Raw genomic sequence first — 25,146 nt, 5'->3', positions numbered from 1 at the left:
TGCTCCGGTCCCCACTCAAAACTAGAAGCTTTTCTAGTCACTCGGTAAATGGGCCGGAGTAGCACACCTAAATGAGGAATATGTTGTCTCTAAAACCCAAAGAGGCCAACTAAGTGTTGTGCCTCTTTTTTGGTTGTAGGAGGGGCCAGATGCAGCAGCTTATCCTTCACCTTAGAAGGAATATCTCGACAGGCCCCACACCACTGGACACCTAGAAATTTTACTGAGGTGGAAGGCCCCTGTATTTTTGTTGGATTTATCTCCCATCCTCTGCCACGCAAATACCTTACCAACAAATCTAGAGTAGTTGCTACTTCTTGCTCACTAGGTCCAATCAACATGATATCATCAATATAATGGACCAGTGTGATGTCTTGTGGGAGGGAGAAATGATCAAGATCCCTGCGGACAATATTATGACATAGGGCTGGAGAGTTGATATAACCCTGAGGTAGCACAGTGAATGTAAACTGCTGGCCTTGCCAGCTGAATGCAAACTGTTTCTGGTGGTCCTTGCTGACAGCAATTGAGAAAAAAGCATTTTCCAGATCAATAGCTGCATACCAGGTACCAGGGGATGTGTTGATTTGCTCAAGCAATGATACCACATCTGGGACAGCAGCTGCAATTGGAGTCACCACCTGGTTAAGCTTACGATAATCCACAGTCATCCTCCAAGACCCATCTGTTTTCTGCACAGGCCAAATAGGAGAGTTGAATGGGGATGTGGTGGGAATCACCACCCCTGCATCCTTCAAGTCCTTAAGAGTGGCATTAATCTCTGCAATCCCTCCAGGAATCCGGTATTGCTTCTGGTTCACTACTTTGCTAGGCAGAGGCAGCTCTAGTGGCTTCCACTTGGCCTTTCCCACCATAATAGCCCTCACTCCAGGAGTCAGGGAACCAATGTGAGGATTCTGCCAGTTGCTGAGTATGTCTATTCCAATTATGCATTCCGGCACTGGGGAAATAACCACAGAATGGGTCCGGGGACCCACTGGACCCACTGTGAGACGGACCTGGGCTAAAACTCCATCAATCATCTGACCTCCATAAGCCCCAACTCTGACTGGTGGACCAGAGTGACGTTTTGGGTCTCCGGGAATTAATGTCACTTCTGACCCAGTGTCTAATAATCCACGAAATATCTGATCATTTCCTTTTCCCCAATGCACAGTCACCCTGGTAAAAGGCCGTAGGTCCCCCTGGGGAAGGCTGGGAGGAAGATTAACAGTATAAATTTTTGGCAGTGTGACAGGGTCCTTCTCCAAGGGTACCCGGCCTTCCCTTCATTTCAGGGGCTCTGGATCTGTAAACTGTCTCAAGTCTGGGAATTGATTAAGGGGCCGTGACTCTCTGTTTTTGTAATTCAAGGGAGATTTTTGTTCACGTGGCCTAGAATTCTTCTGCTTATATAGTTCAAACAAGAATTTAGTCGATTGCCCATCTATTTTACTACTTGGTACTCCATGATCCACTAGCCAATGCCATAAGTCTCTGCGAGTCATATTATTTTGATTGCTGCTTTGAGCCTGTTTTCCATTATGGTAGCCATGCCCACCTTGTCTGTGGCGATTAACTGCAGCCACTTGGCTTCTGCTGACTCGGGACCCGATTATCCCCATTGTGTTTAAGGATTCCAGTTCAGTGACAGCAGTTCCTACAGTAATATCTGACCTACAGAGAAGGGCGACTACAGAGCTCTTCAGGGATGATGGAGCTAGTTTCACAAATTTATTCCTTACAGTCCTGGTAAAAGGTGTGTCCTCTGGACATTCCAGGGCTGTGTGAGCAGGTCTTCCATGATAAATCCACTCTAACATTCCAATCTCTCTAAGCCTTTGAATCCCCTCCTCCACATTATACCAGGGCAGTTCTGGCATTTCAACCTCTGGTAATGCCGGCCACCTTTTGATCCATGTTTCAGCCAGCCACCCAAACAAACTGTTAACACCCTTTCTAACCCCTCGAGCTACAACATTGAATGCAGAATCTCTGCTTAGTGGGCCCATATCAGTAAATTCAGCCTGATCCAACCTTATATTCCTTCCACCATTATCCCACACTCTCAATATCCATTCCCACACATATTCCCCTGGTTTCTGTCTGTATAAATTGGAAAATTCATACAGTTCTTTTGGAGTATAGCGTACTTCCTCATGAGTCACACTTTGTACCTCACCCTTTGGGGCTTGTTGGGACTTGAGCCTAGTTATAGGTCTTGAAGCAAAAACTGGTGGTGGGGGTGGGTCATGAAAAGAGTTAGAATTATCTCTCAAGCCATTCACCTCAGGACACTCTGTTGCATTTTCATCTCTTAAAACAGGATTAATCTCTTCAGACAAAAGAGTGAGGGCTGCTTCCTCAGGGGAGGTGATTACAAGATTAGCAGGCATTGAAGGGTTAATCTCCTTAGGTGGGGGTTGGGTGGCAGGCTTGGTAGGGCAGACTGGAGGCAGAGAAGCTGTTTCCCCAGGACAGCCCTCTACAGGTAAATCTAACAATGACCCAGCAGAATCCAGGGTTCCAATGTCCTCACTGTCATTATTATCAATCCATATGTCCCCATCCCAAGTTTCCGGATCCCATTCTTTTCCAATCAATGCCTTTACTTTAACAGCAGACACCCTGAGAGGTTGAGATTTTAGTTTACGCTGTAAATGTGCTACTCGCACAATAAGAGACTGCGTCTGATTTTCAGAAACCTCCAGTCTGCGGGCACAGGAAATAAGATTTTCTTTCAGGGCACAGATGGAACCCTTTACATCTGTCATACGGCGTTCAAGTTTTGAATTTGAAGCCTTTAGCTCATCCCTTTCTCTTACAACTGTATCCAAAGTATCTAAGAGCAGCCAGCCAACATCATTATACTTCTTAATACTGCAAAACTCCGTGAAAGTGTCGAAAACACTGTCACCCAGAGCCTCGCTTCGTACTAGAGCACAATTAGGAGAATCAAATGGTGCTATTTTGCGTATTTCCTTTGCCAACTCCTGCCATGGACTGTTAGTACCCTCTTGATTATTGGAAATAGAGTCATTAGTGCCTCTGAATCTAATCAGAGTAGAAAACAAATTGTAAAAGCCCATTTTAAGATTCCGTTTCTCAAGAACCACTTCCGGTACCAAGTTGTATTAGTTAGGGTTCTCCTTGAAAACAGAATCAATGAGAGATGTCTCTGATTATCAAATTGTAAAAGTGACTCACGCAACTGCGGGAGCGCACGAGTCCAAATTCTGCAGAGCCGTCAACAAGCTGTCAACTCCAAGGAAGATGTCTGACGAACTCCTCGGGAAATGAACCGACAACTTTGACGAACTCCTCAGGAAACGAACCGGCAACTTTGACGAACTCCTCAGGAAACGAACCGACAACTTTGACGAACTCCTCAGGAAACGAACTGACAACTTTGACGAACTCCTCAGGAAACGAACCGACAACTTTGACGAACTCCTCAGGAAACGAGCTGGCAACTTCGACGAGCTCCCCAGGAAATGCTTCACTGAGCAGCTGAAGAAGAAGTGAAGGTTCTCTAACCGTCCGGCTTATAAGCCTCTAACTGATCACCCGGACCAAATCCAGCCAATTGCACTCTCTCACTGTGGAAGCACGCCCCTTGATGAGTCATCAGTCAGCTGCAGTCAATTGACTGAAGATCCGACAAACCAGCCCGTTGGTTTATCAACCAGCCTCAAATATCCTCACAGCAATCGTCAGGCCAGTGCCCGCTTGACCAGACAGCTAGGCCACCTAGCCAAGTTGACACATGAACCCAACTATCACAACCCGCTTCTACCTTTGGGGCCTTTGCATTGGCTCTTCTGTTTGCCTGGAACATCTCATCCCCCGGGATATCTTCAAGCCCTATCCTTCACTTTCTTTGTGTCTCAGTTCAAATGTACCCTTCTCAGAGAGGTCTTTGATTGCTTTATATAAAGAGCAGCACCCACCTCCACCACTACGTGAAAACCCGCCACCCCTTACCTTGCTCTATTTTTCTCCTTAGCACTTACCACTACCTGAAATATATTTGTTTGTCTTTCTCATTCTCCTATATTATATACTCCATGAGGGCAGGAATTTTTGTCTCTTGTTAACTATTGCATCCCCAGTGCTTGGAACAGTGCTGGCATGAAGTTGGCATTCATGCCTACTTGTTGAATGAGTGAGCAAGTAAATAAAAAGTGCACTGGGTATTTTACAACAAAAACAGTCAATATAAGAGCTGGAATTTGGGCCCCATGGTACTGACTTCTCTCTCTTTCCTTTTTGATAATGAAATCTTTCCAGTTTTTCTTTGCACTATTGATGTGAGCTTTTACTACTTGTTTCTTTAGTCTGCAGAGAGATTCTTAACTTGGGGTCCTTGGACAGGACATAATATGTGTCCTGCAAGATCATCGATAATTATTTTCCTTTATTAGGAAATCTGCATGCTGCCAGCTCCCCCAGTGGGGCTTTGAGAGCCCCGTCACCAGCGTCATTTGTTCCAACTCCTCCCCCATCCTCGCATGGAATCTCAATAGGACCAGGGGCCAGTTTTGCTAGTCCACATGGTGAGTCCACACATGGAAATCGCTACAGCATAAGAGCTTTACGTGATAGGCGTTACTGTTAAATAAGTTATTTTCTTATTGCAAAATCACCACTTTTTTTTTTGAGAAATAGCAAAAATATTGCTTGAGCATAAAGAGAATAAATCTTCCCTGATCCCACAATGCAGAGCTAACCACCAGTTAGCCTGTCTCTGCTTTGAAATTTGTCTCACTCTCTTTCTCTCTCTGTCTCACTCTCCCTGTGGCGCATTCCCTGCCTGCTTCCCTGCTCACTTGTCTCTGCCTCTCGCTTGCCCTCTGCCTATCTGCTTGTCTTCCCCCTCAAACAACCCCACTCCCCCACCCAAAATGGAGACCCTATCGTATGTATTGTTTTGAGACTTGAAATTTTTAACTCAAAAATTCTATTTTGAATTGATTCAAATAGATTCAGAATTCAAGAAGTAGTCAGTGAAATGTTTCCTTTCCACTCCACCAACCACCTCATTCCTCTGTCTGGAGGCATTTAGATAATATTTTATGTATTCTTGCAGAGACGTTTTATGCATACACAAGCAAATACATGTAAGTGTTCTTTTCCCCTCTCTTTTACACTCATGGTAGCATACTGTAGACAGTGTTCAGTGCTTTTTTTCACTTAATGTATCATGACTATCATGCCATAAAGAGCTTCCTCATTTTTTATAGCTGTGTAGTATCTACAATTTTCTTTTTTACTATTAATATTTCTGGGGCATTTCTGTCAGTAAAAACTCAACATCATCATACTAAATGGCTTCATAGTGTATTCCCTTGTGTGGGCATACCAGAATTTAACTGCTCTCCTGTTGTTATACGTTTAGAATGTTTCCATTTTTTCACAATTAAAAATGGTGCCATCTCTGCTCACATCCATGATTATTTTCATAGGTAAGTTCCTAGAAGTGGAATTGCTGAGTCTCAAAGGGTTTGAAAAATTCTAAAACTTTCAAAACATGTTACAAATTGCTCACCTGAAAGGCTGTACCAATTTCCTCTAGCATCATACGAGAGTATCTGTTTTCCTGCATCATTGCCAACACGGGGTATTATGATTTTTTAAAATCTTGGCCATCTCGATAGGTGAAAAGCAGTATCTTATTGTTTAATGTATGTTTCTTTGATGGTTAGTTAAGTTGAATTTTTTTATGTTCATTAGTCTTTGGTGTTTCTTATTTTGTGCCTGCCAGTTTATATCCTTTGCCTATGTTTTTGTTGTGGTAGTCTTCCCTTTTTTATTGATTTGTAAGACTTCTTTTTATAAGTAAGGACCGTATACTCTCTGCTATATGGTAGAATATTTTCTTAGTTTGTCATTTGGTTATAAAGGAATGTAAATGTGTTGAAGGCATCTTCAGGATGAAATTTAAGTATCAAATTGTTCAGGAGGTTGCTGCTTTCAAAACTTGTTTTCTTGAGTTTTTTCTTAATCAGTGTAGCCTTTACTAAATAAAGAAAATGAAAACTTTCCCTCTCCTCAGCCTTCTCTATTCAGAATGAGAACATAATTTGTGAGGATTATTTTTAAAATATAAGAGGATTTCTGCCCTTAAAGGAGCTTTGAAATCTTTTGGTTAATGTTTTCAAACTTATAGTCAATTGGTATATAAGCATAAGGTAGACTGTTATATATTACACATGTTGAAGTTTGTATAAAAGTAAACTTTATGCTTTCTTAGTTTTTATTTTTCAAATTTCTTGTCACGTTAAAAAGTACATAAACTGCACAAAATATTCAGAGATGGCCTGCTGAAAAGCATAGTCCTTCAGTGAAATAACTTATTGAAAGAAAAAAATAAAATCATCACATGTAAGGATTTGAATGCTGTCATTTGTTTTTATTTTTGGTTATTAAAATACAGGTTCTGAAAACCATTAGTTAACATTTTTACAGGAACCCTTGACCCTAGTTCTCCGTACACTATGGTGTCACCAAGCGGACGAGCAGGGAACTGGCCAGGGTCTCCTCAAGTATCCGGCCCCTCACCAGCAACACGGATGCCTGGAATGTCACCAGCTAACCCATCGCTGCATTCTCCAGCTCCAGATGCTTCTCATTCCCCTCGGGCTGGAACAAGTAAGTAGTGTCATCAACATTTTTGTGTTGGATTTTAGTATAACCAGCACATATCCTATTTGAGTCCATCTTCACATTTGAAAGTCATGACCACCTTTTTGAATGGAGATACTTAATAACTTGAACTTCCATTCAGTAAATTGGTTAACAACAGCTAATTTTCAAAGTCGGGCAAAATGTCAGAGGAATGTCTCCTCCAGAAATTTTATGGGTGAGTTCCAGTATCTCTGTCATAACTGCTCCCTTTTAGCTGCCATCCTGGACCTTAAAATATACCTTACAGTGATGGCAGCACAGCATTGTGAATGTAATTAATGTTGCCAAATTGTATACTTTAAAAGGATTAAAATGGCAATTTTTTTTGTTATATATGTAACCACAGTAACTTTTTTTTAATTACCTTAACTGGCAAGGTTATGCATATAAACACAGAAGAGAAAAAATGTGCAAGTACATTAGTTAGTTTTGGCTGCATAACTTTTTTGTTGTTGGAATAAGTCATAATGTTTATCAAAGAAAAAGAAAAAGAAGACACATGTTCAGGGAGAAGCAGATGCATAACTTTTAACTGCTTAAAACAACCACCATATATATTAGCTCACAATTCTGCAGGTTGGCCATTTGGGTTGAGTGCAGCTGGGTGGTTCTTGCGGACTCTGCTGGGCTCACTCGTGTGTCTGGGGTCGGCTACTGGGTTGGCTAGGGGCTGGCTGGTCTAAGATGGCCTCAGCTGGCCTGGCTGCTCTCTGCTCCATGTCACCTTTCATACCTGATCATGCTAGTCTGGGCTTGTTCACATGGAAACAGGACAGAGTTCTAAGACAATGAGTGGAAGCCTAGCCTTGCAATTGGTACAATGTGACTTCCACCACGCTCTGTTGGCCAAAGCAAGTCTCAAGGCCAGCTCAGATTCGAGGTGTGGAGAAATAGACTCCACCTCTTGAAGGAGTCAGAGGAGTTCTTGAAGGAGCAAAGTCACATTGCAAGGGGTGTGGATACAGGGAGGAGAATAATTGTGGCCATTTTTACTAACAGTTTACTACAAAGAGTAACAAAAACAGTACAGGTTGACTTAGAATACCCAAGATTTGTAATAAAAACAAAACAGGAAACAATGAGGTAGTATGTGTTTGTAAATGAAACAGATGTGTTTTCTTTCCCAAAAGGTTCACAAACAATGCCAACGAACATGCCTCCGCCTCGTAAACTACCTCAGCGCTCTTGGGCGGCATCCATACCCACCATCCTCACTCACAGTTCCTTGAACATTTTATTGCTGCCCTCACCAACGCCAGGCCTCGTGCCTGGCCTGGCAGGTAGTTACCTTTGTTCTCCACTTGAGAGATTCCTTGGATCAGTCATTATGAGACGACACCTTCAAAGAATTATTCAACAAGAAACGGTATGGGTACCTAACGACTTTTTAAATGGTGATTTTTCCAAGGCAGAGTGTTAAATTGTCCTGCAGAATAGCATCTGAACCTAAAGTGATATTCCCTTGACTCTTTTAATCAGCTTGTTAGAATTAGGATTTTCACCCTGCCCTAGCAGTAAAAATGAACTCCCCTGTTTTCTGTTCCATTCTTCCATTAACATATTTCTGCATTTTTTGGTTGACTGTGCCGTGGCTTCCATATTATGTGGCTAATGCAAACATGGAGACAGGTCACCACGATACCATAGAACAAGTGTGCCCAGGGTCTGGGCTTGCAGAGAATAGCATATGAGTACCTATTTCCCCTTTGGAATGCCTTTGTAGGCAGGCTGACTTTGAATCTGAGTCTCCATTGGAATAAAATTATTTATGATCACAAGCATGAAAAATGCTTTTTAAATGCATTAACTATTGACTTTATTTAAAGCCCTTAGAGCAAATGTTCTAGCCTATCCCATGGTGATGCCCATAGGAGACAACTCATAGGTCTGATTTGAGAGCGCCAGTCGTAGTGTCAGGCCACATGGGTTTGTAGCCCGGCCACATCACCTGCTTGTATGATCTTGGGTGTATCTCTTCGCCTTTCTGATAATAGTAGAGAATGGTATCTGCCTAGCTGATAGGGTTGTGGGAATTTGAGATATTTCACATAAAGCCTTTAGCATGATATCTGGCATTGGATACATATTAGTTATTTGTAATTGTTGTCATTATTGTTATATGTATGTGTTGATGAGGTCGTCAAAATGGTGACTGTCTAAAACATCTACCCTGAGGTTGGCACCAAGCATCTTGGCTTTCAGTGATTTGAACCTCATTTTACTCCTCTGTATAATCAACATATTAGGCTAGTAAACTACAGTCTAGGGGCCAAATCCTGTTCACCACCTGTTTTTGCACATAAAGTTTTATTGGAACACAGCCGTGCCAGATTGTCTATGGCTGCTTTCACACTACAACAGCCTTGTTGAGCAGTTGCAATAGAGACCATATGGCCCCTAAAGTCTAAAATATTTATTCTGGGTTCTACTAACCCCTGGGCTACAAAAAGAGCTCAATCCAGATCTAACATTTTGTTACTGTACTCTTCATTTTTTTTTTTCTCCATTGTGCCACTTTTTAAAACTTTTTATTGTGGAAAATTTTAAACATATATAAAAGAAAGAATAGTATAGTTCACTGAACTATTATGGTCTCATCACCCACCTTCAACAATTAACTCATACCAATATTATTTCATCTATAGCTCCTCCCCCCAGATGGTTTGACAACAAATCCCAGAATCATATCAGTTCATGCATAAATATTTTAGTATCTCTTAAGAGGTGTGGACTCTTAAAAAAATAACCACTGTACCATTATTATACCTAAAAAGTAATTTATTGTCACTTATCTAGTTGGTATCCAGATTTCCCCATTTGTCTTATTTTTTACAGTCTGAGTCAGAATCCAAATAAGTTTTTTTTTAAGTCCCTTTCAAAAACTGGCTACGCCTACAAATATGTTTTTTCACGAGGGAGAACAAACGAATGTCAACCTTGCAAGGTGTTAAAAATAGGGAGGTATTGGGGGAAAAATGCAATCAACGTAAACTAGAGACTATAATTAACAGAATCATTGTATTATGCTTCCTTTAATGTAACAAAGGCAATATACCAAGGTAAATGCAGATAAGAGGGGGCATAGTGGAGGGGTGTGAGACTCTTGGCATTGGTGGTGGTGTCTGACTGTTTATTCTACTTTGATCTAGGGTTATCTTTCTTTTTGCTGCTTCCTAGCTGTCATGTTTTTGTTTGTTTGTTCTCTCTTTCTTTTTTCTTTTTCTTTTGCCTCTCTACCTTCTCTGACTCTTCCTCCTGCTTTGTGGAAGAAATGTAGATGTCCTTATATAGATGGTGGTGAGGTTGGTGAACACATAAATATGTGACTATACAGGGAACCATTGATTGTTTACTTAGGATGGAATGTATGGCATGTGAACAAAACCACCTTAAAAAAAAAAATGGGTTGATGATGAAACCTTGAGGGCAATATACTGAGTGAAATAAGCCAGACACGTAAGGACAAATATTGCAGGGTCTTGCTGATAGGAACTAATTATAATATGTAAACTCATAGACATGAAATATAAGTTACCAAGATATAGAATGAGTTAGCCTCGTTCTATATGGGGAGCAGTTGCTGAGTATGAGCAGAACGTTCAACGAGGATGAACTTAAATATTTGGAAGTGAACAGAGGTGATGGTAGCACATTGTGAGAATAACTAACAGTGCTGAATGGTGCGTGAATGTGGTGGATAGGGGAAGCTCAGAGTCATTTTTGTCACCAGAAACAAAGTTGGAGGTTGAAAGATGGGAATGTATAAAACAGTAAACCTTGTGGTGGGCAATGTCTGAGATTAACTGTACAAATATTAGAAATCTCCTTCATGAACTAGAACAAATGTATGACACTACAACTAGAAGTTATTAATAGAGGGGTATATAGGAAAAAAATATATACCTATGGCAAACTATATACCACAGTTAGTAGTATTTCAACGTTCTTTCATAAACAGTAACAAATGTACTATACCAATACTACAAGTCAACAACGGAGGGGGTTGGTCAGGGATATGGGAGGATGTGAGTTTCCTTTTTTTTTTCTTCTTTGTCTTTATTTCTTTTCTGGAGTAATGAATAAAAATTGAACAAAAAGTAATTGTGGTGATGGATGCACAGCTGTATGATGGTACTAGGGGCAATTGATTGTACACTTTGGATCTATGGATAATTGTATGGTATGTGAACAATCACAATAAAAAAAATTACATTCTTTACTATTAAAAAAAAACTGGCTACTCTTCCATTTCTCCATTCTTTTTTCCTTCACAATTTATCTGTTGAGGAAACCAAGTTGTTTGTCCTATAGGGTTTCTAACAGTCTGGATTTTGCTAATTGCATCCCTTTGGAATCATTTAACATGTTCTTTTGAACCCATAATGATTAATCCTCTAGATCTAGCTACTGAATTCAGGTTCAACTTTTTAGTGGTGGTTGTTGTTTTGCAAGAATCCTTCATAGGTATTGTTTTGTTCTTCCATCAAGCTGATTGCCTCTCTTTTTGCTATGTTAGCGGTTGTCGATGCTCAATACCTAGATACCTTTATTTGTCTTGGAGGAGATATCAACTTAGTTGTTTTCCTTTTGTAGCAATTCCCTCAGTAACATTTTCATTTTCTCTTTGTCTTACATGTTAAATTTGTTGCATTTTTAATGCATTTTTTATTGTGAACTTTAACATATACATAACAGTGTTAACTTTCAAAGTATGATTTAACAAGTAGTTAGGGAGCAAATTTCAAAGAATGTCATGGGTCACAGTTCCACAACTTCAGCTATTTCCATTATTGTAAAATATAACATACATACAGAATGGTGTTAACTTTCAGTGACAGCTCAACAAGCAGTTATATAGGTAATTTCAGAAATTGTTATGGGTTACAGTTCCACAGTTTCAGTTCTTTCCTTATTACACAGTATAGGGTACATACAAAAAGGTGAAGACTTTCAAGGCACAATTCACTGAGTAGCTATAGAGCAAATTTCAAAGGATGTTATAGATAAGTTACAGTTCTACCATGTCATTTACCTTCTTCCAGATATTCCAACACCCCAGCATCTAAAAAATATATATATTTATATAAAGTTTCAGTATTCATAGACTTTGTTAAATCTTATCTTGTTTCTTGCTACCCCTTCCTCTCACTTAATCTTTTCTCCATCTTCAGAGGTGTCTAGGCAGTGAGCACCCTAACTTGTTCGTATTAAAAGGGGGTGTCAACAGTATGGGGAAGGGGGCTGCATCTGATTATTGTTGTTAAAGAGGCTGTTGCCTCTAGGTTTTAGGATTTATCTGGCATAGGAACACTGTGGTGGATTTAAGTTTCTGAGAGATAAAACTTAGTGAGTGAATCTTTTATAGAATCTCAGGTAGGGACCTAGGTTTTGGGATTACTTTTGGTGAGGGCATGGCATATTGTGGTCATTTGGGATGTCTAACTGGAGCTTACATAAGAGAAACTTTCAGGATAGTCTCTCGACTCTATTTGGGATCTCTCAGCCACTGTGAACTCAGCTTGTTACCTTTCTTTTTCCCCCTTTTGGTCAAGTATGCATTTTCAATCCCTTGCTGCCAGGGCCAGGCTCATTCCTGGGAGTCATGCCCCACGTCGCCAGGGAGATTCATTCCCCTGGGAATCATGTCCCTCCTCGGGGGGAGGGTAAATGAATTTATATGCTGAATTGGGCTTAGAGAAAGGCCACATCTGAGCAACAAAAGAGGTTGCCTGGAGGTGCTTCTTAGGCATAATTATAGGAAGGCTCAGCCTCCCATTTACAACCCTAAGTTTCACAAGAGCAAGCCACAAGTTGAAGGCTTGGTTTATTAAGTAGTGGGTTCCTAATTTCACTTAATATATATTCTATCCCAAGATAAACGGTCAGTTTCTTACATTATCTTCACTTAGTTATACAGTCATCATCACTCTCAACTTTTTAAGCAATTATCATAACATAATACATCCCAGAGCTCTTATCAACTGCTAATTATTCATCCCTAGTATTAGTGTAGTGTTTATAAGATATTCCTATTAAATATAGTCTTTAATATGTAATGGGTACTTTTTCCATTTGTTAACCCTCCACACCGAGTGTCATACCTTATAAGTATATCATGCTAACACTTATTTAGGTTTGTGGTGCTACTCTGTGGGTTACATGCCTTTAAACAACCATTTATGAACATGTTCGCCTTTAGTGCATCACTGATGCTTGTAATCCCATTAACGAACCATAGTTACACCTGACTATTCCCATACCATTAAGTTCACCCTTATTATCATATCTATACATATTAGATTATTATTCCCCCTTCACTGGCTTCTGTCTATAGGTCCCCTATATTCTACATTATAAGGCACTTATTTTACAGTTTTCATGGAGTTCACATTAGTGGTAACATACAATATCTCTCCTTTTGTGCTGGCTTATTTCACTCAGCATTATGTCTTCAAGGTTCATCCATATTGTCATATGTTTCATGACCTGGTTCCTTCTTACTGCTGTGTAGTATTCCATCGTATGTATATACCACGTTTTGTTTATCCACTCATCTGTTGAAGGACATATGGATTTGTTTTCATCTTGGCAATTGTGAACAATGCTGCTATGAACATCAGTGTGCAAATATTTGTTCGTGTCACTGCTTTCAGATCTTCTGGGTATATACCAAGAAGTGAAATTGCTGGATTGTAGGGTAACTTGATAATCTAGTTTTCTGAGGAACTGCCAAACTGTCTTCCACAGTGGCTGTACCATTATACAGTCTCAGCAGCAACAAATAAGAGTTCCAATTTCTCCACATCCTCTCCAGCATTTGTAGTTTCCTGTTTGTTTAATGTCAGCCATTTTTCTTACTGTGAGATGATTAATGCATTCTTGTTATTTTGTAGCTACAGCTGATAAATTCCAATGAACCGGGAGTGATCATGTTTAAGACTGATGCACTGAAATGCAGAGTAGCCCTTAGTCCCAAAACCAACCAAACACTTCAGCTGAAAGTGACACCTGAAAATGCAGGACAGTGGAAACCTGATGAACTTCAAGTTTTGGAGAAATTCTTTGAAACAAGAGTAAGTGTTTAATAATACATAATTTTAATATAATTAATGAAATAGAAGAGTTGAGGTAGAATGGAGAGTAATTTGCTTTATTTATTCCTGTAGGTTGCAGGACCACCATTTAAAGCCAATACATTAATAGCCTTCACCAAGCTATTGGGAGCTCCCACACACATCCTCAGGGACTGTGTGCATATTATGAAGCTAGAGCTGGTAAGTTACAGAGAAAGACATACTTTTATAGCAAGGTCTATTTGAGGACGTTGGAATTGGTGGGAGCAATGATTATTGTCTTTCACCCATTTATGTACTTTCTTCCATTTTTCTCAAATTCTTCTTAGTTTTTTAATTTAAATTTTATTTAACTTTGAATAGGTAACATGATGCTGTTGTAGCTTTTGAATATAGAACACCAAGATGATACAGTGAAAATTTTCCCATCCATCCTGTCCAGCCGTCCAGCTCCTCTCCCCATAGGCAACCAGAGTTACCTGTGTCTTGCTTATCCTTCCAGAGGGTCCATTCATAAAAGCAAATACATATATCTCCCTCATATACTTTTTTTTTTTTTTACAAAATGATACCACCTACACATCCTGTTTTGTACTTTTTCTGTTTTTATTATGAAAAATGCCATGTGTGAAAATGTATAACATATGCATAAGTTTTAAAGACTAATAATAAAACATAACTGTGTTGTCACCACAGAGCTCAAGAAACAAAACGTTGCCATTACTCTTTGAAGCCATTCATATGTCCTTTGTTAATTGTATCCCCTTTCTTCACCCCCTAGGAACAATTTTGTGTCCATTTTTCCCTTGCTTTTCTTTACAAAATTTCTGACCAAATTTTGTGTCTGTCATCATTCTGAATTTTGTGTCATTCTCTTGCTTTTCTTAATAATTTTATCACATATGTAAACTTCCTAAGCAATTTATTGCTTTCAGATGTGCAAATTTTGATTATTAGATAAATAGTACTATACCAAATTATTTTAAGATTTGCTCTTTTCCTTCATTGTTATGTTTGTAAGGATCATCCTTGTTGAAGCAGGTATCTGCAGTTCACTCATTTTCACTGTTGTATATAGCATTCCATACCATAACTATTATCTTCTATATTAAAAATTTTACATGCAGTATCTCACCTAATTTGCTCAACCTTATGAATAGGTACTGATTTCCACCCCATCTTAAATGAGAAGACCAAATTTAGAAATTTAGAAAAGTTAGGATGTGTAACATGATTATATGATATTTATCTATTTCCAAAGTTCTTGTACCAATTTATACTCCCAACAGTGATGGAAGAGAGTTCCTTTTTTTCCAATTGCTTCTTATTTCTTACATGTTAAACACACTTACTTTGATATTGCATATCTAACAATGTGTTTGCTTGTGTCGGGTGCCTAGAGGAACCAATGAAAACTGGATTCTTAGCTTAGGGGTTTTCTGCCACCTGGATAGTATGAGTATAGGCTGCACACCTGTTGGAGTGGCTACCCCAGGCTCCACCCAGACTAGGTTCAGGACAGACAGGTTTCATTCTCATTTGCCTTTCCTAAGCAGATTTTTTCACATTTACCCTTTCTTTGAGGATGTGGCTCTTGGGGGCTCTGGCTTTATGTGTTTGTTGATCTGACTCCCCACTTTTGTTGGTCCTAAACTTTGTCTCTGTCCCCTGAATAGTTGTTAAAATTGAATTGTTAGGTTTACAGGCAGCAGATGCTTTACAGGTAGCTGCTGGCTGTAGAGCAGTGGATTTCTGCTCTTGTTTTAGTTTTGGCCCTTCAGAGGTTTCCCCTATTTTCTGGCTAGCTGAGCTTGCATTTTAAAGATGCTTGCCCATTCTTAATATTTGTTCGTGTTGATGGAAGTGATTTCTAGCATATCTAGCCTGACATATTACTTGAAATGGAAGAGCATCTTGCTTTGTTCATTTAACAAGTCTTGGACATCTTTCCATATCAGTACATAAAGGGCTTCTTCGTTCTTTACAGAGCCTAGTATTTGATTATATGATTGTATCAAAATGGTTAAGGAGATGGTCATTTTGGTTGTTTCTGATATTTCGCTGATATAAACAGCCACAAGCAAGTGTCTTATAACAGATGTGCCAAAGTATCTGTAGGACAAATTTTGAGAATGAATTGCTGGGTCAAAGGGTATGTGAACTTGTAATTTTGATAGATATTGCCAGATTGTCCTTCATAGAGGTTTTGCCAGTTTATACTCCCAGCAATTTATTGAGAGTACCTGCTTTCCCACATCTTTGTTAACAGTTTTATTTATCTTTAGATTTGGAGGTCTTTCTCTCAGTAATTTGTAGGAGTTTTTCGTATATGAGAGAAATTAGCCCCTTGGGATATTAGTTGTACATATCTTTTTCTGGTTTGTCATTTGTGTTTTGACTTTACTTTGGTAGATTTAGTGATGCCAAACAATCTTTTTAATACAGTCAAAAGTATCCATCTTTGCCTTTAAGGCTTCCTGGTTTTGTATCCTTGTTAGACTCTTCCTTCTCACTTCCAGATTAAGAAATAATTCTCCCATGGGTTCTTTTAATACTGCTATGGGTTTGGGTTTTTTTAATTATTTATTTAAGTTTTTGATTCATTTAAAATTTATTTTAGTGTCAAATGTGAGGTATGTATCCAACTTTTTCAGATGCCTCCTGATTGCCCTACCTTTTATTGAAAAATCTAACTTCTCTGGGGAGATTTTCATTTCCTCTTCTTTTCATGTGAAAATGTACAATTGTATAGATGGAATCTAGGTGGCAGCTGATTAGATAATTGCAATCTTATAGTAGTCCTTTCATTTTAATGTTTCTAGTATTTACGTGGTTAAGTCCAAATATGTCACCACTTTTTTTAGTTGGATATTTTGCTATTAATATTGGGGCAGCTTGTGTGTGTGCTAATGAAGGTGTCAGGGATTGATTTAGGTGATGAATGTACAACTATGTAATGGTACTGTGAACAATCTTATGTACGATTTGTTTTGTATGACTGCGTGGTATGTGAATATATCGCAATAAAATGATAAAAAAATAAAAATAAAAAAAATATTGGGGCAGCTATGTTCCTTTGGGTTCTGATCTGATAGAGTATAGGAAACATTGTTTATGTCAAAAATATCAATACTGGGGCAGCCAAGTTCCTTTGGGTTCTGATCTGATAGGGTATAGGAAACATTGTTTATGTCAAAACACCTATTCGGGTTTTTAAAGCACCAGTGGATATAATTTAAAATCATTAACACAGTTTGGCTGATTTGTTTAGGGAAGGGGTTGGAAATGGGACTGGAAGTCGAGATTGGCACCAGTTAAGAAGGGCCTTGAATGCCAGGTAGAGATGTTGGTCCTTGTTGGGGGAGAGGCAGCATGTGTCACTGAATGTCACTGAACATTTGTGAGCTAGATCAGAACCATGCTCTAGGACATGTTTCTGGTAGTGGTGGAAGGACAGACTGGGAGAGGCAGCCACTGGAAGGGACCCTTAGAGGGGACCGGGAGAAGTAGTGAAGCCCTGAGCTCAGGTGGCATCAGTGGAAGTAGAGAGGAAGGAATAGATGTCAGACACTGTGGAAGTAGAATCCATAGGCTTGGGAACTAATTAAGCAGGAGGGAAGGAAGGGGAACATATTAAATCCAGAGTTGACTTTTCAGTTAATAACTTCTTGTATATATTTCTTTTGAAAAAAACGTAAGTTATCAATTTTATATTCTGTTAACAATTAGGTATAAAATAAAATTCTAACCTTTCAGACCTCCTTAGTGGAACATAATTTTAAATGTTCATATGACTTTAGCTTGATTTTTTTTTTTTTTTTTTTAACCTAAATCAGTTCCCTGACCAGGCAACACAGCTGAAATGGAACGTTCAGTTTTGCCTGACGATTCCACCCAGCGCACCACCGATTGCACCTCCTGGGACGCCTGCTGTGGTGCTGAAATCCAAAATGCTTTTCTTTGTAAGTACCACCTGGCAGCTGTGTGTGTGCAGAGCTTCTGGGTCAAGAGCCATGTGAGGATAACAGAGCAACTTAGGTTAACTGCATAAATTATCTATTGCTGCCAAATATAGATCCAGAATCCTTACTTGTCAGGTTAGACTTCATGAATTCCTGGTTCTTTTGGATATACAGGAATTTATTGAACTAGGTAATTATGTGCCACAATTGCACCTTAAACATAATATTGATCCAGTTGTTTTCCATTTTTCTTGTCATATTTAATTTTCTTTTGCTTGATGTACCTTAATCTGAAAGTACAGTAAATGATAGTGCCTTTGATAAATGGAGACAAATGTTTTATTTCCTTATTATGTTTTTATTCTCTTTGTGTGTGTTGTATGTCTGCAGCTGCAGCTAACTCAGAAAACATCAGTCCCTCCCCAAGAACCTGTTAGTATTATAGTTCCAATCATTTATGACATGGCGTCAGGTACAACTCAGCAGGCAGACATTCCCAGACAGCAGAACTCTTCTGTTGCTGCTCCCATGATGGTCAGCAACATTCTGAAGAGGTTTGCAGAGATGAATCCACCACGACAAGGTACATGACGAGTAGACAGTATTTTATTGCATGTATGTTATAAAAGTTCTTTTGAGAGACACCCATTTCTTCTCCCCTCTTCTCCCTTCCTGTCCCTTCCCCGATCCCAGTAATAGAACTCTAGTTGCTGTGGCCCTCTTAATGTCTGCCTGTTGCTTTCTTCCTTTCTCACTGGTTCTTCATTTTTGTCCATTTCTCTGCTGCCTGGACTTTTGTTTTGTTAGTAATTTAATCGGGACTGACCCAGTTGCTAATGCCAAAAGCTTGTATTTATAGCATACATTGCCATAAAGCCCTAGGTTAGGATGATACAAATTTTCCATGGCTGTGAATTCCTGCCCTACCATCAATACCTGCCACTCTGTACATCACAAAGTTGAAATGCATGTTGATTTCTCATATTTCATGGTTCAATCATGAATAGAATAATATCATTAAAAGTTCTGTATCTTCTAAATGTTTTGTGAAGAATAAAAGCTGATACAAATGGCATCACTGCTTTTTGGGCTTCTTATATAAGTGTCAGGCGGGTGCAAGTGAACCTTTTCACCAAGTGCACAATGAAGCTCTCCAACCGAACATTTTCGAGGAAACCAGAGTCTTTCTGGAAAACTAAACAAGGTCCCTTCCTTACTGTAGTAGCATACGCTTAACATGTAATTCTGGCAGTGCTAAATTTTGGGCTACAAAACATGAAGCTCAGCAAAGAGAACTTTTCTTCTGTTTTGTTTATTTCTAATATTAAGGAAATTAAATTTTAATTTAATGTAAATTTTGCTTATTTCTAACATTAAGGAAAATCCTATCTTTCCTTTTAGAATAGTTTGACAAAAGAATTATGTTTTCAAATGAGGGGAAGTTGTTCTCTGAAACATTTTTAGTTACCACAATGTCAAAATTTTACTGGAAACAGGATTTATGGGAGAAATTATATTTTTAGCTGTTTGTTTCCCTGTATTGTATACATAGGTGAGTTTCCATTTTAGTCTATAAGGAATACACTGGGCAGTAGAGAAGAGTATGCTTCTTTTGTTGTAATATTTCTTCCACTTCTTATAATTTTCTGCTGTCATCCTTTGACTTATCTCTTCTTTCAGCTAAAAAATCGGTTCTCAAGAATCAAAGTTGATCGCTATCAGAATTCTCAAAGTAGCAGTCCAATAGAACTTTGATAACAAGCACCATTCCTTCCCAAGCAAATGAGTACCATTATTATGTCTTGTAGGAATTCAAAATTAAAAGGAAATAATATTTTAATTTTGTTGGGATCAAGCAAGTTTTTCTACCTGGCAATAATGAAAATGTGTTTTTAAAAAGAGAAAAAGAACTTCTCCTTTTATTTAAGAAACAGTTTTGGTATTTAGAAGCATTTTTCTCTTTTTCTTTTTGCCTTAGGCTGGAAAACAGACCTTTGGATTTTTATTTTCTTTCTGTACCTTAATTTTCCGTGGTTGTAGAGAAGGTTGGCAGTAACGTGCATAGTGTCACTGCTCATCTTGACCTTTGTCGGAAGGCCATTATTCACGAGGTCTTCAGTTCTCTCACTTTTAGCCACCATAGTGTTAGGCCATGCTCTAGAAGAAGGAATCCAGCTTTTGGTATATAATATTTACAGCTGGTGTGGGTTTATAATACTCAAGCATTTGTAATATTTGCAAGAAATCAGAGACAGGGTTTCAGTTCCTTTGAGCAAAGGGGAAATCGAGAGGATGAATCATCAGCCCCCAAATAAATCTTGTTTTTGGATTGTTGTGCCATACTTCAGCCTCTCTCTCCTCCTCCCAAATCCATCACCTCCCTACTTCTGTGAAGTGCTTTCTTTTAAAAATCACTATTTTTGTTTTTAGCTGATTTTATGGTTGAACTCCAGAAGTTGACCATTTCCTTGAAATTTGGGAGACAACCCCAGTAGATACCACAGACTGGCACTATCCAATATGATCGCCACTAACCACATGTGGCTATTTAAGTTTAAATTAATTAAAATTGATTACAATTTAAAATTCAGTTCCTCTATCATGCTAGCTAGCTACAAGTGCTCAGTAGCCACAGTGCAAATATAGAACATTTTCATCATTGTGGAAAGCTCTATTGGACAGCACTTTCGTAGACATTTCATCTAGACTTTAATGCAACATTATAAAGATACTGCTGAGGTTATAACTAATGTATAAATATTAACAAGGTCTTTTCATTGGATTCAGAATATATAAGCAAGTTGTCAGTAGCCTTAAAGCCCAACTTCAAAGGCTTATCCAATGCTGCGTGCAGTGTTTCTGTAGAGAAACCCTAGGCAAATCTTCTTAAATTTTAACCTAACTGGGAATTGCCCAAAATTTCATCCTGAAGTTAAAACAAAACCCAGACTAAACATCTGATACTTAACACCAAAGCTTAATCCCCTATAATATGAGCGGTTAAAATTTAGTCTTTTACTTTGATCTTAAAAGTTCTTACTGATTTTAAATTTAATTACCCCTTCGCTCACCGGTGTGTTAACATCATCTTTCCTGTATTGCGAATAGCTAATGACCATTTTTCTCTGTTGCAGGTGAATGCACAATATTTGCAGCTGTTCGTGATTTAATGGCTAATCTTACACTGCCCCCTGGTGGGCGTCCATAGACACTATTGTTTTTAAACCAGGAAGGCTGACAAATGAGACAAAACAACAAAAAAATCTGAATTCAGCCTTCAGTTTAAAAAAGAAAAAAAGGACTTTTTGACTTTAAGAGCTAAATATTTTAAACTGGCAAAAAATTTCAGGGTGCACTTCTTTCATCAAAAAGACCATCAATCTTTTGTATAGTGAACTTGTATAGTGTGTTTAAATGGGACACATTTCAAACTAGGTAATACGTCAGTGTCCACTTGCCAGTAATAGATTTAATATTGTTTTATACTATAAAGTTATGGAAATGCCAAACCTTGTTTATTTAATTGTTTTCTTATGTTTTGGGTGTAACAGTCCTTTTTTGGTTTTTGTTTTGTTTTTTAAGGCAGGTTTGTCATTTTTGAATACTGTAAAACTGTGATAAACTTTATATTGAAGCTGTATTTTAATATGACCGCTTTGAATCCTTACATGAAAATGTTCTGGGAGTTGTTATAAACAGATCCCTAAGAAGCAATATTTAATAAAACTAGGTTAAAACAAACAAACAAACAAAAAAAGTGACACTCACTTGTGTGTGTATAAACTCTATAAACTTCTCAGGGCCTCCCTTCATCTCTGACCTGGTGGGGCCAGTAATTAATTTCTAACATTACATGTCTGAAATTTGACCAAAAATATCTCTTCTTTATTTCAAGGTTGATTTATTTTCTTCAGACATTCCTAACTTCACCAATGGTTGACGTTTCGCAATTCGGTGGTCTTTTAGTGTAGGATTTGGGTGAAAAGGAAAGAACCTAGTCTTTAAGAAGATACAGTTGAGGGCTTCGTATTGAGCAAGGATTCCAAATAATGCAATCATTCTCATCTGTTGAGGATGTGTAACTTTTCTGCTAGGCAAATTTAGCTTTTGGGATACTTCTGCTTACAGCATTAATTAGGAAACAAGGGACTTTAATGCTCTATCCTTGCATGAAATATCTGAAATGTTTCTTTATTGTTCAACTTCTCCCATTCTCCCCCTTCTCCCCCCATCGTTGTTCTAAGCAATCCCAATTTAATTCATTGTCAACAAAAAGATAGAATGTTTTGCTTGGAAGAGACCTGGTCCTGTCCCCTCATTTTGAAGAATCCAAAATCCAGGGCCTAGTCTGTGGCATGTCCAGGGTCAGATGGAGTTTCTGGTACTGATACATCTCCACAGGGTTTCTTTTGGAGCACTGGGATGCTCTCCCAGTCAGTCAGGGACTTTTTTACACTTTAAGAACACGTTCCGAGGCAAAGGTCTTCTGGTGATTTGACGTTATTGGGAAAGTTTTAAAAATAACACCATGCTGAGTTAACTGGTCGCTATAATACAGGATCTCCATTAAAGTAGATGCTTTGTCCACAAAGCATTAAGATGATTTACTTGAGCTTCTGAAACTACCAACTACTAAATTCTCGAATGGAGCATCTCACTGCAGCTATATCATATCTGTTCTGAACTTTGCTTGATTCTCCATTCAATTTTGGTCAGATTTGAGGCCTTCTTTGCCTTTCTTCTGTGTCTTATTTCTGCCTTCATCTCCTGCTTCTCACCCAACTCTGCCATTGTTCAAGAGCAGGTGACTAAACTTTTAGCCTTCCTTTAACTTACCTTTTATACTTCTGTTTTCAGTTCTCCTTACAATGGTAATAACATCAGTTTAGCTATCTAAGATGTCTTTATCAAGGATCAGCCCTTTTCTGTTTGATACTGAATCCTTTCTTTCATTTAGATATTACACGTATATACAAGAAGTGTATTTTTATCTGCAGGATAATATTGTTTCAAATATTAATAGAATTAATTTTTCAAGTATTTTCCCTTTTAAGTGTGGTTTGGAAATGTTAATTGCATTTTTAAACATCATACATTCAGTGGACACTTTTTTCCTCTAAATTATAACTCATCTCTGAATGCATTGTGAAAATCAAAAGGAAGGTAGGATTCAGTGAACAGAATTTGCTTTCTATGCTTATTAAGAGTAAATCCATGAATTTGAATTTTGATATCATGCTTGGTACTTGGAATTCGTATATACCTTATTAAAGCTTGAAAATATTCAGCATTCGAATCTTAGGCTTCATCACAAAATCATGCCTTTTGCCTCTTTTGTCACTGAGGTTCAACCAAAGGGACTGGATGCCCGTAGTGATTTTTCCTACTAAGTGGTTTGGTCTTAATTTTAGGTTTTCAATGTGATTTTAGTACTTTCAATAATAAATAAAATTTATACCACAAGTTTCAGAGAACTACCAACTCTCTCTAGTTAATTTTGATGAAGATGCTTTGGATAGTAGTCTGGGTTAGTATTAATCTTGAAACTGGAAATTGGTCCTGGTTTGCCACCCACCCACCCCCCATCTGCTGAAATGCTGTTTCAGAATGTATAGAAGTAACTTTCAGACTTAGCAGAAAGGAAGAGGATGAAAACTTCCAACAGAACACATCAATTGGAAGTTATTAGTAACGGGCTGAACCTTATATTTGAAAATTAATGCTAAGTACAAGTAAAAACCAAAATATACATGAATTTGAATTTTAAATGTTTACTAATAACTTTACTATGTTGCAGTTAATACAATAACCTGTTCTGTCACAGGATACTAACAATTTGTTAGTCATTCTTTGGACTGTGGTTGATTCGATAACTTCAAGAAGTATACTTTTGTTACTCAGAATTCTGATCCAATTTCAACATAAAAAGGTGTTCCTTTCTTTCATGGTCATCCCCCACCACCACCAGAACTACCTATTACATTTTACTTTAATATTTATTTATCATCCAAGTGTTCTTGATATAAAGTCAGTATATAGAAAATTTTAAGAGAACTTAAATTCAAGGAACTTAAAGGACAGAAAGGGGAAAAGTTTAAGGTTCATTTCACTGTTGTAGAATTTTCTTCTTCACTTGGTTTGATGGGAGTAGACAGTATGTGTAAGGTAATGATTTGAAGTTTACTTAGGATGGATTTAGTATTAAGATTAGGAAAAAAATAGCAAAGGCCAACTAGCCTGTGCTGCACAACTCCAGGAGCACTGAGATCTGTAGTACTCATTCATAATTTTCTATAAATTGCCTCCACTTCCAAGTGGCCAGTGACTTGTTAAAATACTTTGCCCAGGAATATGACTGATCAAAGGACATATTTATATGGTCAGTATCAAATAATCGCTAATATTTACTGAGAGCTTAACTATGTGCCCAACACTGTTCTAAGTATTTCAAAGTGTATTTATTTAATCTTCACCACAACCCTATGAGGTAGGTATTTGTAACCTCCTTTTACAGATGAGTAAACTGAGGCCCAGAGAAGTGAAGTGATTTGCTTAAGATGAAATAGAGCTAGGAAGAAGCAGTTTTGAGTCCAGAACTAGTGCTCTTAACCACTGTGCTGCTACCACGGAGACAAGGAAAGGCTTCACTGCATAGACAACCCCTTCAGACTCTCCTCAGAGCCCTTTGACTCTACACACAATTTTAACATGGTTTCCAAGCTGAAGAAGTTGACTCAAAGCACTGAAACTGAGATGGCCTCTGGAGAACTGGAGTTGATAATCCATTGCCTTCCAGTGATTCTTAGTGAGCCTCTAGCAAACGCATGTGAAACTTAGTTGGTACTTAATTCAGACTGCCTTGTGCCATCTTCTATAACCAAGAATACTAAACCATCACCTGACCTCTGCTCCACGCTTCAGGACCATAGTGAAAGAAGACTCTCTCAGGCCCAGGGCTATACAGCCCTCCAGAATCGAGGTGATGTGTTGGCCTGTTTCCCCCTGCTAGATGGCCCAGTGGCCGAGGTGTTTGAGCTTTGTGTCAGCTTGGCACAGCAGGGGCATAAATAGGTGCATGGTACTGGCATCCAGGGTCACATTTCACCAACCGCGATTTGCTACAGCTAATTTGTGAGCTTAGAAACCAATTTAACTAAACTTCCTAGAACTGTAAATTCTAGAACTGCAAGGAACATTTATAATCCAAGAAATGTGCCTTGAGTACTTTCTTCGTTCTCCAGAACAATTTTAAAGCAGAGCAGCCTAGACATCAGAAGAAGAGGAATCGGGGGCTGACGGGGTCGCGTTTTGGGGGACAGAGAAGAAAGCGTAAAGATTTCAGGTAGCGGTTCCTTTAAGTCTGAGAGTAGTCAGGCTGACGTACCTGTGAAACAAAAACATCCGCCCCTCTGCCGTTCGCGTCC

General features: G+C 38.6%; 1 protein-coding gene across 2 annotated transcripts in view; it reads left to right on the top strand.

Annotated features, from left to right (window-relative positions):
* MED14 (mediator complex subunit 14) overlaps positions 1-23,225 on the top strand; it is a 96,537-nt gene extending 73,312 nt beyond the window's left edge. Inside the window, exons 24-31 of one of the 2 annotated variants that reach the window (XM_037822324.1) lie at positions 4,425-4,556; positions 6,469-6,651; positions 7,818-8,053; positions 13,581-13,760; positions 13,854-13,961; positions 17,597-17,722; positions 18,113-18,305; positions 20,857-23,225. In XM_037822324.1, the coding sequence (XP_037678252.1) occupies positions 4,425-4,556; positions 6,469-6,651; positions 7,818-8,053; positions 13,581-13,760; positions 13,854-13,961; positions 17,597-17,722; positions 18,113-18,305; positions 20,857-20,930 (1,232 nt within the window). In that variant the 3' untranslated portion in view covers positions 20,931-23,225. The remainder of the gene's footprint in view (positions 1-4,424; positions 4,557-6,468; positions 6,652-7,817; positions 8,054-13,580; positions 13,761-13,853; positions 13,962-17,596; positions 17,723-18,112; positions 18,306-20,856) is intronic. The other variant, XM_037822325.1, reaches the window with a different exon arrangement.
* The last annotated feature ends 1,921 nt before the right edge of the window (positions 23,226-25,146 follow it).

The sequence above is a fragment of the Choloepus didactylus genome, chromosome X, assembly GCF_015220235.1.
Source record: "Choloepus didactylus isolate mChoDid1 chromosome X, mChoDid1.pri, whole genome shotgun sequence".
In the NCBI taxonomy this organism is placed as follows: domain Eukaryota; kingdom Metazoa; phylum Chordata; class Mammalia; order Pilosa; family Megalonychidae; genus Choloepus; species Choloepus didactylus.
This window is presented reverse-complemented; position numbering and strand designations above follow the sequence as displayed.